Source organism: Emys orbicularis, chromosome 16 (genome assembly GCF_028017835.1).
Source record: "Emys orbicularis isolate rEmyOrb1 chromosome 16, rEmyOrb1.hap1, whole genome shotgun sequence".
NCBI lineage: Eukaryota > Metazoa > Chordata > Testudines > Emydidae > Emys > Emys orbicularis.
The window spans coordinates 6,611,625-6,624,159 of NC_088698.1; the positions used below are offsets into that span (position 1 = coordinate 6,611,625).

Genomic DNA, 12,535 nt, shown 5'->3' on the forward strand with positions numbered 1-12,535 from the left:
CTGTAACGATCAAAGCCTGACTTCCGCTTTGTCTCATCTGTTTCTTTTCAGCTTCTTGCTGTGGTGTTTGACACGTTCAGTGATATTGAAAAGAGGAAGTTCAAGTCCCTGCTGCTGCACAAACGCACAGCCATACAACACGCCTACCGCCTGCTTGTCAGCAAGCAGGTAGGGGATATTCGTATATGTGCAAGAAATACTCAGCCTGTGTCACTGGAAGCTGTCACTGACCCCCACCAGTAGCACATCAGAAGAAATTGAGTGTTTAAAGAGGTGGTGTTCCACCAGCAATAATTGATGACAAAGTTCAGTGTGATCAAAAACCTGAAGGATTCAATAGATACAGGACGGCTAAGTGACAGCTAAAGGGAATGTTAAGCCTAGAAATATATTTTGCAGGTTGTACACACGCAGGGAGAAGAGGGATGATTTAGCATGGTGAATTGAGGGTATAACGAAGAGTAATGGAATGAAATTGAAACAGGAAAGCGTAGGTTAAAGTATCCGGGCAGTGAGCTCGGTTAGGCTGTGGAGCAGTTTCCCAAGGGAAGTGGTGGAAGCCCTATTGCTTGGCACTTAAACTGGACAGAACTTCAGTGCAAGATTGTTCTCTGTTCTTCCACTGACCAGGAGACCAAGCAGAGAAGCTAATCACAGGAGACTTTTCCTCTAGCTAGGTTCTAGAGCAGTGGTTCCCAAACTGGGGTTCACGAACCCCTGGGGGTTCGCAGAACGTTACAGGGGGTTTGCCAGAAAAATTTCACTAATGGCAGACAGAGGACCCCAGGCATTGGAGACAGCGGGTGGGACCCGGTTGCAGGGCAGACACCCCGAGCCCCAGGGAGAGTGGGGCCGGGCAGTTGGGGCTGGCAGCCCGAGTCCCATCGGTCAGCGGGGGAGCCGGCAGCCCGAACCCCAGTGCTCCCCACGCAGGGCTGGCAGCCTGAGCCCCAGGGAGAGCAGGGCCGGGCAGTTGGGGCTGGCAGCCCGAGTCCCGGCGGTCAGCAGGGGAGCCGGCAGCCCGAACCCCAGCGCTCTGCGGGGGGCTGACAGCCTGAGCCCCAGGGAGAGCGGGGCCGGGCAGTTGGGGCTGGCAGCCCGAGCCCTGCCCCCGTCAGCGGGGGAGCCGGCAGCCTGAACCCCAGCCCGAGCCCCGGGAAGAGCCGGGCCGGGCAGTTGGGGCATCCATCACACTGAGGAAATTTAAACTTAAATCCCTGAAAATATTCATTTTTAGGAGGCGGTTCACGAGATTTCACAATTTAGTGAAAGGGGTTCGTGAGCTGTTAAAGTTTGGGAAACACTGTTCTAGAGTAATAAGTGAGTGTGTGCCTTCTAGAGGTGGTAGTAACGGCATCTTATCCTGACATTTAAATCTTGCTTAGAAGCAGTCCTAAGAGAGAATTATATGTTCCTATATGGCCTATATGTTCCTGTGCTTCCTCCTACAGCATCACTTATGGCAACTCCTTTCTGTGTTTCTAGAGACCATCTGGTATCTCCTTCAAGCAGTTTGAAGGGCTGATGCGGTTTTATAAGCCTCGGATGTGCGCCAGAGAACGTTATCTAACTTTCAAAGCACTGAATCCAAGCAATACAGCTTTAGTCAGGTAGGATGCTGCTGCTGTAACCTAGAAAAGGGGCAGCATTTGACAGGATTCATGACACTCTGGGTCCATACCAGACGTCCGAGGGAATGGTGTGGCTTATCAAGGAAAATCAATCCCAGAATGCAGGCTTCGATGCAGCCTGGGGTCGGGGAACACTTCTGGGATTCTTGAACTTGGGCTTGAAAGGGGTGTCGAAGTGATAATCCCCTGCTGCTTTATGATCTGCCGGCCAATGGGTGGCTTTCCCTTCTGCCCCGTTGGAGAGACAGTACTGCGATGACAGCCATTAAGCAGAGGGAGATAGGTGAAAGACAGAGGTCCTTGGAAACAGAGGACCCTATTTGGACATGAGACCCAAAGAAAGGAGAACTTCTGCACATGCAATGCAACTTTAGCTTAACACGTTCTCAGTTAACCGGCAATTGGTTATGTCCCCTGGCATTTCACGAAAGCATCACTCTCCTGGAGTTCCGAAAAACACTGCAGAACCCTGCATTAAGAGTCAGAGTAATTATTGCTGAATCATGCTGTTGGGTGGGTCCAGTTAACTCCAACCTGGATATAAAGAGATGAGTGTGTTTGTGGGCGAGAGAGACCTAGAATGATAGGACAAGGAAACCCCAAAGGGAAACTTGGGGCATAGCTAAGCTTAGGGTGGAATATTAGGGTGACGCTAATGTGGTTGTAGATAATGGTTTTCATTTCCCAATAAAACTAAACCCCCAGGAAGAGAGTGAATCTGGATGCTAGTTCAGCATCTGTGTGCTCTGTTGAGGATGGGATAGGGACCAAGAGTCAGATTGTTAAAGATGTTTAGGTGCCTAAAGGTGCAACTAGGCACCAAGTAAAATTGTTTCTGTTTTTTGTTTTTCAAATCTGCATCTTTAGGTATCTAAACACCTTTAAAAATCTGGCCCAGGCTGATTGTCAGTCATTTTTACTTCATGTGCTTACAGGGTTCTCTCATCTCATATCTTTGCACCAGTTTTATTGTTGCTCAAAAGTTTAAAACTACCTTTTTAAAACAACCAACCAAAACCTAGCAGGAAAGGAATAGTTAGTAGTAAATGAGGAATTAAGATGTGCTTCAAGGATGGTTCAGGTCCAATTATTTGTAAATGGCATTTTACAAACCACACAATTGATCACCCAGCTATCAGCCAGGAGGCTTATGCAAACCTTAATATTGGTGACATCTTACCTTATTTATTTATATGCATGTAGTGCATGCAAGTAAACACTGCCCCTAAGAGCTTACAATATAAATGAAATCCTGGTTCCATTGAAGTCCATAGCAAAACTCTCTTTGAGTTCAGTGGAGCCAAGATTTCACCCTAAGACTGTATTAGTCTTTGTCAGGCCTTGCTGCAGAAACGTGGTAGCCTTTACTCTCTCCTAAGGCCCACTTGCGTTTAGGAAAACCTGTGACACAAATAATGGATGAGCTGAATGTTGATTTTTCATACAGTTTGAACAAAGAGTTAACGAGAAACTAAGGGAACTTCTCCTGAAAAGAACGTCTGGCATGGAAAACATTCCCCCTCTCCCACAATCAGGTGACACAATTAGGCACTTGATACACTTAAATAGTGAAACATTTGGTACCCATGATGGCAAAATTCAAATACCACTGGGATTTGATCTGATTCACCCTTTTATCTTTCTCTCTTACAGCCTAAAGGATTTCTACAATTTCTATGAAGTTGTTGGCTTAAAATGGAAGGCAAGTGTTAAATGGAGGAGAGTGTGAGGAGAGAAGGGGATGAGGACTGGAGGGAAGTTTATGGAGAGAAGGTGGAGGAGATATAAAGACTATGTGGAACAAGACTGAAATGACCTGGGGAGAAGATGGGTCTTGCTCCATTCTCTTATGGATGTAATTTTGACCTACTTTGATAAATCTCTGCTCATACTTCCCGCTGATCAGGTCTGTTCCACTTCCAGGCAAAACGAAACCGCGAGCACTGGTTTGATGACCTTCCACGGACAGCGTTTCTTATATTTAAAGGTAACTTGCTGTATGGATCACTTGATGATTACCCTGTTCTGTTCATTCCCTTTGAAGCATCTGGCATTGGCCACTGTCTCAAGACGGGATGCTGAGCTAGATGGACCATTGGTCTGACCCAGTATGGCCATTCTTATGGTCTTATGTTTTAAATTCAAGCATGTACCTGTTCGAAAACCATCTCTTTTCAAAAAAAGAGAGGCCTTCTGAAAGAACACATTCTCTGTACATTACCCCAAGCATAAATACAGTAACAGTCTAAATACTCCAGATAACCTGCTGAGACGGGCACAGTCGCTAACTGCCGAGCCACTCAAAAGGCACGGTATTCTGGCCTGTTGGAGGAGGACATCTGTCACATAAATGTATATTCTGTGCACTGACCCGGAAACCAACTTTATAAAATAAGGAAAGCTTCTTAGCAAATACCTTGAGCCCACCCATTGCTGGATTCGTCTTCTGGTACAGCATGCAGGGGAGTCTGATGCAGCAGTCCAGCTTGCTGGGACTGGCCGAGTCTGGGAGATTGGTTTCTCAGTATCTGAGGCTGCAGCTCTCCTCCAACAGCAGCGGGCTGTGGAGTGGATTTGCAGTCTCCGAGGGGTTGCTGGTCTTCGTAGTCTCTGGTGGATGCAGCATTTGGACAGAGCATGTGCAGCTGCTGTAAAGGAGAAAATAGAGGTTATAATGTGGCCTAGATACAGCCTTAAACGTAATATATCCTCTACATGCCACTGTTGCAAATGTCCCAGTTTTTCCTTACTCGTTTGTATCCCTGGATAAGTGTTTTTTTTTGTTTTTTTTTTGTTTTTTTAAATATATATGTAGGTTAGTGAGGGACAACTAGCCTGAACCAAGGATAGCGCAGGCAGCTACTGGTACAAGGTCCCTATGCAGCTGTGCTAATGCACTTTAGCCCGGAGTTAGAACGCTTCCACTGTTCCAGGACTGGGCGGTGACTGACATCTCCATTTGAACTGTGCACTAGTTTCAAGATGTGGGCAAATTTGAAACTGCAGTAGGGTGAGAACTGTCACATCACTGTCACTTGAGTTCTAGGTCAGGATTTGAACTCCAGGCATAAGAAGTGAAAGACATGTAAGTGCACTATTGCCCACTGTGCTACCTAGACCCTGTGCTGAGAATGGATATGAAAAATGAGCCCAGTTAATGTCAGGGAGATCATTAAATAGATACGGAGGAAGAAGAGGGAGTATTTGGTACACGTGTGAGTTTATTTTTAAGTATTTTTTGTAACGAACATCTATTTGTTTGTAATATTTCCCTTCTTCATACAGGCATTAACATTCTGGTGAAGTCCCGAGCATTCCAGTATGCCATGTGTAAGTGTGAAAAACAAAATCTCATGATTTTACCTACTCAGCTCTCTGTTCTTCAGGGCGGGGATTCTCTCTGTGTTTGTACACTGCCTAGTGCAGTGGAACCTGAGCTCTGATTGGAGCCACAATAATCCCGGTGCTTCTCTGCGATCAGGGAAGGAGTTCATGTGCGTGTGGGATTCTCAGAAGGACTAGTTTGTACATTATTTTGAAGTGTGTTTTATGGGACTGGTTTCTTCAGAAGCGGGCTCTTCCATCCTGTTGCATTTCAGAGGGTGCATGGTTACACTTCACCTGCTTTCAGTTTTGACACTGCAGCTGAGGAGGCTGATGAAAGGACCTGACTTGACACACAACGCTCCCGTGGTTTGCTGCACTTCAGAAAGTGCAAACCGCTTAACTCCAAGGGGTACGGCTTGGAGTTTGTACTAAGCGGAGCAGCCGAATTGCTGTCCAGCTTCTCTAGAGAGGAGGGCATGTTTGACTCCTGGTCCCACTTGTTACGCTAATCTCTCATTTTGATTGATTTTTATTCTGTAAGAGAAGTGCCCTTTTTGCTGATTATGATGGTAGGATGAAGGAAGGAGTGAAGGGGAGAGTTCCTACATCTTGGATCCTCTGTGTCCCAGTGGCTTAATGGTGGGCGCTACAAGCGGGCCTGTAGGAGCTTTGTGATGGTGCTGTATCCTTCCCGCATTGTAACTGGCCTAGGAGCTATGTACGGTCCTGGAACAATTCTGCAGAGATGGAAAGAAACTGGAATATAGAAGTAATACTAGGGCAATGTAGGGAATAATGTACCAGGAAAAATAACTGTATGTTAGACTGAGATTCAACAATACACTTTTTTCTTCTGAGGATCTCAAAGCATTGTACATAGGTGGATACGTTATTATACTCCTTTAATATACTGGGAAACTGAAGCACAGAATGTAGGGGGCTTTACCAGTGAATGGGATGTGTAACCTTGGGAGAGTTGGAAACAGAACTTGGATCTTCTGATGCCTAGTCCTGTGCCCTAACCATTAGACCACACTGCCTGCCTAAAAGTTTAGAAAATTAACATCTGATTATCCAGCAACTTTTCATTGCAGCGGTGCATTTTGTTTTCCAGATACTGTGGTAGCTGTGAATGGGATCTGGATTCTAATTCAAACCTTCATGCTGCAAGGTAGGATATACATGGTTCATTTCTTGACTTGTCGTCTTCCATAAGTTTGATCAGCCCTCTGAGAAGGCGCTGTTTCTGTGCCTTGCAGGTGGGAACTTCTTCCCCAGAGATGTCCCATGGAGTTACATCGTCTTCCTCACGAGTAAGTTGCTGCACCAGACCAGCACTGCCTTGTTCCATTACAGCTGCAGAAGGGTATATTGGGGTTTCTCAGTTGCGCATTTTAGTCATTCAAGGGCTTAAAGTATCCATTTCCTTGGAAGCCATTTTTCTCAGTGCCTGGATCTGAACAGATTTTATTGGCCTTGCTTGCTTGTAAGAAGTGCGTCTGGTAAACTTGGTGTGCTGAAGAGGGAACCTCTTGCACCCCTGCTATCTATGTAATGAGATGCATCTAAATGGGAATGTAGTTCTGACTCAGCCCCTAGTAACATTGCCCCAAAACCACACACCCATCTGGTCTTCCATTTTCACCCCAACCATAAACTGTTGGGCATTTACTGACCCGCGTCCACAACTCACGTTACTGTCAGTGCAGACTGGATACATTGCATAGCCCTCTTGGTAGAATTATCATATTGAAAGCGCATCTCAAACCAAGACCCTATTTATTTCCTGCTCTGTTAATTGTTGTTTTGTGGAATCATCTTCCCTTAATTATTTTCACCTGGAATCTCCTTCCATTTTCCTCCATGGTACTGCCATTCCCTACCTTTGAGTCTGAGCAGTCCTCCTTCCATTTTGGAGGTAGCGACTCTTTTGAGTCTGTCAGCATCACTTCAGACAAATCAGAGGAGCTCTTGAGAGAGCAGTATACTGCTGCCCCTCCCACAGAGGTTGACTGTACTGTCTTCTAACACCCCTGAACAGAACAAGGCAAGAGTGAGCCTGACCTTAGATCCCTCTATGCCAGTGTGTTGCTCTGCCATGGAACTCATTACTTATCCAAGTTAGTTCATCCTCTCCTATAAGTGACGTTTGTTTTTCGCTGCTGCTGAGCAATTCTACTGAAACAGAGCTAAAGCTGTTAATAAGTAAAGCTGACAATTGCAATAAAGGTGACTTTGGGAGAATCCAAATACCTGTTTGCTAACCTCTCACTTAACTGCATGGAGAGCTCTTTGGCTACAGTTGCCAGCAGAGGAGTTGTCAGAAAAGTTGGAGTTAGAGAAAATGTCCATTGTTTGTTTTATGAGGATGTGGTGACTTGTTTTTGTTTCCCCTGGGGCTGTCCTAATTAGTGACCTCACATAAAGTCAGACAACTAAATATTGACAAATTTTATAGTGCTTGTATGCTAATGCAAGAAGTCTAAATACTAACAAGTGAACTTGAGTGCCTGGTATTAAATGAGGATATTGATAGAATAGGCATCACAGAAATGTGGTGGAACAAATGATAATCAATGGGACACATAATACTAGGGTACAAAATATATAGGAATGACCGAGTAGGTTGTGCTGGGGTGCGTGGCACTGCATGTGAAAGAAAGCTTGGAGTCAAATATAGTAAAAATCTTAAATGAATCAGACAGTACCATAGAATTTTTGTGGATAGAAATTCCATGCTTGAATAATAAGAGTATACCAGTCAGAATATACTACCGACCATCTGACCAGGATGGTGACTCTGATTGTGAAATATTCAGGGATGTTAGAGAGGCTACAGAAACAGAAAATCCAAAAATAATGGGGGATTTCATTTATCCCTATATTGACTGGGGTTCATGTCACCTCAGGATTGGGTGTAGAGAAAATTTCTAGGCATTATTAATGACTGTTTCTTGGAGCAGATAGTCCTGGAACCCACAAGGGGAGAGGCAATTCTTGATTTAGTCCTAAGTGAGCACAGCATCTGGTCCAAGAAGTGACTATAACTGAACCACTCAGTAATAATGTTCATAATGTAATTACGTTTAACATCCTTTTAGGGAGGAAAATACCAGAGGAACCCACCACAGTAGCATTTAACTTCAAAAAGGAGAACTAAACAAAAATGAGGCTAGTTAAATGGAAATTCGAAGGAACAGTCACAAGAGTGAGCTGCCTGCAAGCTGCATGGAAACTTTTTAAAAATACCATAATAGAGGATCAAACTAAATGTTTCCTCCCCCCACGCACCCCACCCTTCCCCAAAAAGAAGAAGGTAACAGGAACAAGAAAAGCCACCATGGCTAACCAACATACTAAAAGAGGTGGTTAGAGACAAAAAGACATCTTTTAAAAACTGGAAGTCAGATCCTACTGAGAAAAATAGAAAGGAGTCTAAACACTGGCAAGTCAAGTGTAAAAGTTTAATTAGGCAGGCCAAGAAAGAACTTGAAGAGCAGCTAGCAAAACCCCCAAAACTAACAGCAAAAAATTCTTTAAGTACATTAGAAGTAGGAAGCCTACCAACAAGGGCCATTGGATGATCGAGGGCCACTGGACAATCAAGGTGCTAAAGGAGCAGTCAAGGAAGACGAGGACATTGCAGAGAAGCTAAATAAATTTCTTGCATCGGTCTTTGCTGCAAAGGATGTAAGAGGGATTCCTACACCTGAGCAGTTCTTTTTAGATGACAGATCTGAGGAACTGTCTCAGCTTGTGGTATCTATAGAGGACATTTTGGAAGAAATTGATAAATTAAACAGTAATAAGTCACCAGGACCAGATAGGATTCACCCAAGAGTTCTGCAATTTCACATCGGAGTTCCTTCCGAACTACTAACTGTGGTATGTAACCTATCACTTAAATCAGCCTCTGTAGCAGGTGACTGGCAGATAGCTAATGTAATGCTGATGGGTTTTTTTTTTTTTTTAAAGGCTCCAAAGGCAATCCTGGCAATTACAGGCCAATGAGCCTAACTTAAGTGCCAGGCAAATTGGTTGAAACTATAGTAAAGAACAGAATGATCAGACACATAAATGAACACAATATGTTGGGGAAGAGCCAACACGACTTTTGTAAAGGGAAATCGTGCCTTACCAGTCTTAGAATTCTTTGAGGGTGTCAGCAAACGTGAACAAGAGTGACCCAGTGGATGTAATATACTTGGACTTTCAGAAAGCCTTTGACAAGGTCCCTCACCAAAGGCTCTTAAGCAAAATAGGCAATAATGGGATAAGAAGTAAGGTCCTCTCATGATCATTAACTGGTTAGAATACAGGACACAAGAGTAGGAATAAATGGTCAATTTTCATAGTGGAGAGAGATAAATAATAGGTTCTCCCGAGGATCTGTAGTAGGACCAGTGCTGTTCAACATATTCATAAATGATTTGGAAAAGGGAGTGAACAGTGAGGTGGCAAAGTTTGCGATGACACACAATTATTCAGGATAGTTAAGTCCAAAGCTGACTGTAAAGAGTTACAAAGGGATTTCACAAACCTGGATGATTTAGCCACAAAATGACAGATGAAATTCAATGTTGATTAAATGCAAAGAAATGCACAGTGGAAAACATCATCCCAACTACACATACAAAATGATGGGGTCTAAATTAGCTTTTACCACTCAAGAAAGAGATCTTGGAGTCATTGTGGGTGGTCCTCTGAAAATATCTTGTCAATGTGCAGTAGCAGTCAAAAAGCTAACAGGATGTTAGAAACCATTAGGAAAGAGCTAGGTAATGAGACAGAAAACACCATAATGCCACCATATAAATCCATGGTATGCCCACACCTTGAATACTGCGTGCAATTCTGGTCACCCCCTCTCAAAAAAGATATATTGGAAATGGAAAAAGTACAGGGTAGGGGAACAAAAATTACCAGGGTTATGGAACATTTTCTGTATGAAGAGAGATTAAAAAGACTGGGACAGTTCAGTTTAGAAAAGATTTATGGGGGATATGATAGAAGTCTATAAAATCATGACTGGTGTGGAGAAAGTCAATAAGGAAGTGTTTTTACCCTTTCATATAACACGTGACTCAGGGTCACCCAATGAAATTAATAGGCATCAAGTTTAAAACAAACTTAAGGAAGTACTTCTTCACATAATGCACAGTCAATCTATGAAACTTGTTGCCAGGGGATGTTGTGAAAGCCAAAAGTAGAACTGGGTTCAAAAAGGAATTCAATAAGCTCATGGAGAATAGGTCTATCAATGGCTGTTAGCCAAGATGGTTAGGTACACAACCCCTTGCTCTGGGTGTCCATAAACCTCTGACTGCCAGAAGCTGGAGATGGATAACTCAAAAATTGCCCTGTTTGTCCATTCCCTCTGAAGTATCTGGTCTGGCCATTGTTGGCAGACAGGATATTGGGCTAGATGGATCGTTGGTCTGACCAAATATGGCTGTTCTTATGTTTTTATTCCCAGATGTATAGAAATACTTTGATCACTGAACTGTTGCCTGATGTCATAATGTCCTACTAAATTCAAGAACTTCACAGAGTGCCCTCGTGGCAGTGTATGAAACAAACAGCCTTCCTCCATCCTGTTTGAAAATATCTCCCATGGTCCAATGAGCTCATAGATATGATTCTTTATTACATTCCATTGAGGTTAAATTGGGCGAGTATGTGCCCTGAAGTTCCTCTGGGATGACTGATTAGCCTTTCTTATAGGCACTCACTCCTGTCCAGAGATCTGAATGTTCGGCACAGTAGCTAAGGGAGAAGTTAGTGATCTAGAAGAGAAGTGGGGCCCACTTATCATCCCCTTGAGGATAAACATGAAGGAAGGGAATGGGAGCTTATTAAACCTACAGTCAACAAACCTACATGTTCAAGCTGCACATAAGGAATGGTTATGGTGTGGCTCATTTAAGGGTTGATATTAGATTCTCTCTTGTTTTGCAGTCTATGGGGTAGAGCTGCTCCTGAAAACCACTGGCCTGGGACCCATTGAGTATCTGTCTTCTGGATGGAATCTGTAAGTGTGCTGCTTGTGAACAGTGAATGGGGGCTGGAGGCATAACACCCAGAGCTGTTGTGCTAACCTGCATTGCATCAGTGTCACTTGAGCAATCTGAATTTGAATCAGCTGAATTTGGTGGGGAACTAATGAGAGAGAATTCAGAACTGCAGGATTTGAGGGGTATGGTGATAGTTGCTGGGATATAGTTGCCTTCTTTCAAAAATGGCCTTAGGCCGATAGATTAGAAAACTTTATTTCAATAGAGATTCTGCAGGAAATTCCAGTACCCCTCCACCTTTCCCTTTGTCTTCTTTTGAACTAGAGTGCCATGAGCACTCTGCCCCTCGCAAGGCTAAACCGGGCCATTTCTGCTCTCCCTCTTCCAGCTTTGATTTTTCAGTCACCCTGTTTGCATTTCTGGGTCTCCTGGCGCTGGCATTTAACATGGAGCCATTCTACTTCATCGTCGTCCTGCGACCCCTTCAACTGCTCAGGTGAGACAGAAAAGGCATATGGGGAATGGGAAAATAACCAAAACAGCAGAGTATCAGGGGGTAGCCATGTTAGTCTGAATCCAGAAAAACAACAAGGAGTCGGTGGCACCTTAAAGACTAACAGGTTTTTTTGGGGCATAAGCTTTTGTGGGTAAAAACCCTCACTTCTTCTGATGAACCTGAAGAAGTGAGATTTTTTTTTTACCCACGAAAGCTTATGCCCAAATAAATCTGTTAGTCTTTAAGGTGCCACCGGACTCCTTGTTTTCAAAGCAGCAGAGAGAGGGAGGTTTTTTTTTTTTTTTTTTTTTTCCCCCCCTTCAACCCAATCCAGGGCTCAGCTCACTGGCAGGACCCAACTGGGAGGGTTGCATGGTTACGTGACTGTATCACAAAGGAACTGGAACCCTATATGGGTAATGAGATTATCTTGAGTTATGGGAATTAATTATGACAAACTTCAGAAGGGATATTAAACCTCATGCTTCAGGGCTTAACCCAGCCTCTGTTAGAATCCTATGTGCAGAGCGCTGTAGCTACCAGAAATGCCAATCACTGAGGCAAATGGTTGTCTACTGGTTAGAGCAGGTTGCATGAGTCCTCTTCCCAGTTCTGATACTTGCAGTGACACCTTGATCAAGTAATTTAACCTCTCTGTCCCTCAGTTAAATGGGTATGATAATGTCTGCCTCACAAGGTTTTTGTAAAGATTCATTCATCTTTGTAGAGTGCTTTGAGATCATCAAATGGAAGTTCCGTAGAAGGGCAAAGTGTTCTTTTATTAAAGATGAACTAATATCTAGTTCTTATATAGCACTTTTCATCAGTTGATCTCAAAGTGCTTTACAGAGAAGGTCAGTATCATTGTATCATCCCCATTTTACAGATGGGCAAACTAAGGCCCAAAGAGGAGACATGACTTGCCCAAGATCAACCAGGAAGCCTGGCAGAGCTGGGAATAGAACCTGGGTCTCCTGAGTTCCAGTCCAATTCTCTATTCACTATGTCACGCTGTCTAGGATCCCTACTTGCTAATGGAGCACACATAAGGATTTTTAAAAATGGGT

General features: G+C 43.8%; 1 protein-coding gene across 1 annotated transcript in view; it reads left to right on the forward strand.

The window, feature by feature from the left end:
* The window catches only part of TPCN1 (two pore segment channel 1), a 58,408-nt gene that overhangs the window by 33,919 nt on the left and 11,954 nt on the right, over positions 1 to 12,535 (forward strand). Inside the window, exons 10-18 of the mRNA XM_065417718.1 lie at positions 52 to 168; positions 1,486 to 1,610; positions 3,285 to 3,333; positions 3,555 to 3,618; positions 4,917 to 4,961; positions 6,073 to 6,129; positions 6,218 to 6,271; positions 10,917 to 10,989; positions 11,361 to 11,468. Coding sequence (XP_065273790.1) covers positions 52 to 168; positions 1,486 to 1,610; positions 3,285 to 3,333; positions 3,555 to 3,618; positions 4,917 to 4,961; positions 6,073 to 6,129; positions 6,218 to 6,271; positions 10,917 to 10,989; positions 11,361 to 11,468 — 692 coding nt within the window. The remainder of the gene's footprint in view (positions 1 to 51; positions 169 to 1,485; positions 1,611 to 3,284; positions 3,334 to 3,554; positions 3,619 to 4,916; positions 4,962 to 6,072; positions 6,130 to 6,217; positions 6,272 to 10,916; positions 10,990 to 11,360; positions 11,469 to 12,535) is intronic.